Here is a 4,736-nt window from a genome sequence, read left to right as displayed (position 1 = left end):
CTGTTAACTTTCAGCTGATTTCAGCTGCTTTCAGCCAATTTCTCAGCTGAGCTGAGAACCAGAACCCAGAACATCACACTGATCAGAACCTGAGTGTATTTCAGCAGAATCAGGTTGAACAGGTTCTCCTCTCATCCTGCCCAGATGGACCTGTTGGACCCGGTTCTGCTGCTGATGGAGGATTTGCTCCTCCGCCTGTGGCTGGAACGAGCCGAGCTCATGGTTCTGCGATGGTTCCTCCTGTTCCACACTGACTCAGGCAGGAGACGAGTTAAACTAATCGAAAACTCTTTGAGCGATTAGACGATGACCAAAACAATCATCAGCTGCACGGTTCCCTCCTCAGAACCAGAACCATGGACCTCAAATCGAACCGGCTAGGATTTGGTGCCGTCCACACTGTCCTGTGAGACTGGGCTCTGGTTCTGCAGGAGAACCACCGGGCCCTGGTTCTGCAGGAGAACCACCGGGCCCTGGTTCTGCAGGAGAACCACCGGGCCCTGGTTCTGCAGGAGAACCACCGGGCTCTGGTTCTGAGGGGAAACCACCGGGCCCTGGTTCTGCAGGAGAACCGGGCTCTGGATCAAGGTGTGGGACAGTTAAAACAAGAGTCAAGGTTACTCTGAGGGCGAGTCTCTCCTCTCTGCGATCCGACACTCTCAGAGGGTTTTGTCAGCTCTAATAATAGAGTGGCTCGGGTTCTGGTTGTTCAGTAGAACCACAATCAGTGCTGGGGGTAGGAGGAGGAGCAGCTCCTGTTTCTGGGTTCTGTCTGTTTGGATGAAGAGTTGTTGCTCCTGCGTCTCTGGGTAAAATCTTTAGTTTAGTTTCGTCTCCGGTTCTGCTCCGATCGGACCATGCAGCGGTACCGCCACTATGGCACCTCCTCCTCCTCCTCCTCCTCCTCTCCTGCAGCTCCTGTAGAGGAGATCCAGGCTCAGGAGGAGGAGGAGGAGGAGTGTGAGGAAGAGGAGAAGGAGGAGACAGGTAGGGCTGGCAGGAGAAGCAGGTTCGGTTCTGTTCTCCTGAGGTTCGGTTCTGATTGATGCGGCTCGTTTAGGAGGCGGTTCCGAGGAGGAGGTTCTTCATCCCGAGGAGTCTGTTGTCACAGGGTCCGGTAAGGCTCTGTTTGACCGGGTTCTAACAGAACTTTAAATTAAAATAAGACTTCCTGTCTCTGGTTTCCACAATAAAAGCTTCTAATGAAGAGACCCGTTCTGACCCGAATGGTTTGGTTCTGGTTGTTTTGGTTCTAACTTCTAACAGAACTAACCAGTCTGCCTTGTTTAGAACCCAGACTCAGAACGTTGACTGTTCTGTTCCTGAGACATTTAGTCCAAATGTTGTCAACAAACCGAAGATGAGAGAGGAAGAATAACTCAGCTGATGATGACATCATCAGATGATGACATCATCAGATGATGATGTCACTGAATAAATAAAACATTCAAACACCGAACCCTGTGGAACCCTGTGGAACCCCACAGAACGCCTCAGAGAACCTTCTCCCTGTAGACATGAATCTCCGAGGACAGAGAACCAGTCCACTGGTCCCGGACCGGGTCTGAAGCCAGACTGTCTCACGTCTTCAGCCTGAGGCAGAACTGGACTCTGAGGACACTCATGTCATGTCATGACAGTTTCTGGGTCCTATTTGAAGCTTTTAGATCATTAATTGAACCAAACAGCTGCAGATATTTAAGTCCTGCAGCTGCTGCAGCCTCTCTATGTCTCTTTGTCTGTCTGTCTGTCTGTCTCTCTGTCTCTGTCTCTGTCTCCCTGTTTGGAGACACCAAAATAAAAGCCCTCTGGCTCTGTAACAACTTATAATCTTAGATGAACTTCCTGTGGTTTTGGTCCTGAGCTCAAACGGCTGATGGACACTAAACTGGGTTCTGTGTCCACCTGTCCACCTGTCCACCTGTCCACCTGTCTCCGGGTCCAAACTGAAGGTGTTGTTGAAGTTTCACAGATAAACATGTCCCTCTGCAGGTCTTCAGACGGTCACCACAGAAGAAGAACTCATGTCAGTGTCTTCATGTCTGCAGAGACAAAGACGGCACCGGTGGACAACAAGAATGGAAGGAGGACCGAGGGAGGCGGCGGCGGAGGAGGAGGAGGAGGGCCGAAGTACTCCATGTTCACCTGGTTTGTGGTTCTGGCTCTGCTGGGCGTCTGGAGCTCCGTGGCGGTGGTCTACTTTGACGTGGTGGACTACGACAGCGTGATCGGTGAGTCCTTCCTGAGACGATCAGGACGAGCTCAGAGGTTGGAGGTCTGCTTTAACCTGTGTCTGTCTTCGTCCCTGCTCCTCTTCCTCTCCCTCCTCTCCCTCCTCTTCCTCCGCATGCAGCGAGAGCGCAGGAGTTTCGTCTCAACTTTTCAGAAGTTTTACAAGGTACAGACATGTGTCCACCCTCACGTCCCTCAGGTTTTATTCAGCTGCTGTCTTCGGTCCTGGTAAACAGGAAGTCCTGACGGTCCAGGACCGAAGACGGCAGGTCTGGTTCTGATGAAGAACAGGAAACAACAGTAAAACTGAAAGATGTTTGAGTTGAAGCTGAAGTTAGAGGAACAAACGTGTCCTGCAGAGACACGAGACGAGGACAGCGGACACAGACCCAGAAGGTTTAGAGACTGAGCAGGGTCAGGTCCAGACGCTCAGTTTCTGCTCTGGTGGTTTTTCTGTCTGACGCTCGTCGCCACATCCTTCCTCTTTCTGCAGCAGCTTCAGTGAACTCCACACCTCCTCTGTGCTGCACTCTGAACGTCTCTGTGTTTCCTGCTTTTATTGTGAAATCTCTCTGTTGGACAACCGTCTCTGAGGTTGTAGTTAAAACCATTTATCTGATGATCTGAGCTCAAATATCAGCCGTGACTTCTTCTGATGAAGTAAGACCTGCTCCTCTTCCTCCTCCTCAGGTAAACTGGCGTCCTACGACACCGATGGGGACGGAGACTTTGACGTGGACGATGCTAAAGTTCTGCTCGGCAAGTCCAGTTTAGATTTAGCTGCTTCCTGCCTGTGTTCACCTGTTCCAGGTGTTTGACTCGTTTAACCTGAAACACATTTAAACTTCAAACAGCTGCACACCTAAACTGGCTGTTCTTAGGAGGAGAGGTGTAGAAACCTGAGGCTGAACTAACAGGTCTCAGTCTGTCCCATCGTCTCATGTCCCTCAGTTAAAGGTGACGGGTTCTGTCTGCTCAGAGTCTTCTCTGGACTTCTGGAGCTTCAGACGTTTAACGCAGCTTTAGTCCAGAGTCCAGAGTCTCCTGTCCTCTCCCCTCGGAGCCGGAGAGGATGGAGGCTGTCAGGGACACGTGGTCCATGAAGGGGACATGTCTTCAGACAGGGACAAACCCTAGCAGAGACCTACATTTACTTCCATCTTCTCTGAGCTCCAGCAGGACCGGTCCGAGGACCAGACTGACCCGTTCAGTCTTCAGGACCTTCATGCCTCCAACAGGAAGTTGTTGTTAGCCGCCGCCTGGTTCTGGTTCTGATGAGTCGGAGACAGAGACTAAATGTTGATTTCATGTTTAAGGATCATCTTTAATTCTTTCTCTTTCTTCTTCTCTTGTTTCATCCTTTGGTTGCGACCCGCTCCATCCTCCCCATCGTTTGTCTTCCTCCTTATTTCTGACTCTTCATCCTTTCCTCCCTCCATCTCCCCTCCTCCTCCTCCTCCTCTCTCTCCCTCGTCAGGCCTGACCAAAGACGGCGGCGGCAGAGCGAATGCTGAGTCGCTCGAGGAGGTTCTAAATATTTTAGCAGAGGAGGGTTCTGATTGGATCTATGGCTTCTTCACCTTCCTGTATGACGTAGTGTCTCCACCTGTAGAGCGAGAGGAGGAGGAGGAGGAGGAGGAAGAGGACAGGGAGGTTAAAGGGGTCATACTGGACCTGCAGGACCAGTAGGACTGAACGGGTCGGTTCTGCTGGACTCTGAGCAGAAAGATTTCTGTCCTTCGTGAGGAATCATCTGTAACTTCAGAAATGATACAAACTGTCAATTAGAGGCTCAACATTAATCTGTGTGATGAGTTTTTAGATGTTTCCTGTCTTACAGAGGTTGGATGGAGACAGGTCAGAGTTTTATGGACAGTTTGATGCAATAAAACCAAGAAATGTTGGAATAAAGTCCTAATCATGCTGTGGAACTGATTAATCTGAGGATGAATAACTTCTAAATCATCTGTTTAATGAGTTCATCTTAGAACGAGTGCTTCTTATCTGCAGGTAAACTGAAATCTGTTTATTTATTCTTCTTTAATTAATGAAAATAAAAACACAAATGACTCGTTATAGATCATCAGAGCAACAAGTTTATTATTAATCACATGAAACGAGGTCAGGACCAGAAGAAGAAAGAATCAAACAGAACAAGTCACAGTAAAATTAAACTTCTCACTAAACTAATCCAGTAACGAGTGATGATGGCTCATTAATCTGATCTTTACCTGTAAACTAATTATTATTTATTTGTTTCATCAGTTAAACCCGTTTTAACATAAATTAAGTTTTAAATGACTTTAAAAAGACAGATTGTGTCAAATCTGAGGTTTATTTTCTGCTTCAGAGGAGAAGAAGTTCAAGAAGAGGCTGAGGACGGGTAACTGAGGCTGTGATTGGCTGAGGACGGGTAACTGAGGCTGTGATTGGCTGAGGACAGGTAACTGAGGCTATGATTGGCTGAGGACGGGTAACTGAGGCTGTGATTGGCTGAGGACAGG

At 48.9% G+C, this 4,736-nt stretch overlaps 1 protein-coding gene across 1 annotated transcript in view; it reads left to right on the top strand.

Annotated features, from left to right (window-relative positions):
• The first annotated feature begins 734 nt into the window (after nucleotides 1–734).
• The window catches only part of unm_hu7910 (un-named hu7910), a 10,740-nt gene continuing 6,738 nt past the window's right edge, over nucleotides 735–4,736 (top strand). Inside the window, exons 1-8 of the mRNA XM_037973339.1 lie at nucleotides 735–987; nucleotides 1,061–1,117; nucleotides 2,049–2,231; nucleotides 2,354–2,398; nucleotides 2,923–2,991; nucleotides 3,710–3,917; nucleotides 4,073–4,089; nucleotides 4,583–4,615. Coding sequence (XP_037829267.1) covers nucleotides 858–987; nucleotides 1,061–1,117; nucleotides 2,049–2,231; nucleotides 2,354–2,398; nucleotides 2,923–2,991; nucleotides 3,710–3,917; nucleotides 4,073–4,089; nucleotides 4,583–4,615 — 742 coding nt within the window. The 5' untranslated portion in view covers nucleotides 735–857. The remainder of the gene's footprint in view (nucleotides 988–1,060; nucleotides 1,118–2,048; nucleotides 2,232–2,353; nucleotides 2,399–2,922; nucleotides 2,992–3,709; nucleotides 3,918–4,072; nucleotides 4,090–4,582; nucleotides 4,616–4,736) is intronic.

Source organism: Kryptolebias marmoratus, linkage group LG21 (genome assembly GCF_001649575.2).
Source record: "Kryptolebias marmoratus isolate JLee-2015 linkage group LG21, ASM164957v2, whole genome shotgun sequence".
Lineage (NCBI taxonomy): Eukaryota > Metazoa > Chordata > Actinopteri > Cyprinodontiformes > Rivulidae > Kryptolebias > Kryptolebias marmoratus.
This window is presented reverse-complemented; position numbering and strand designations above follow the sequence as displayed.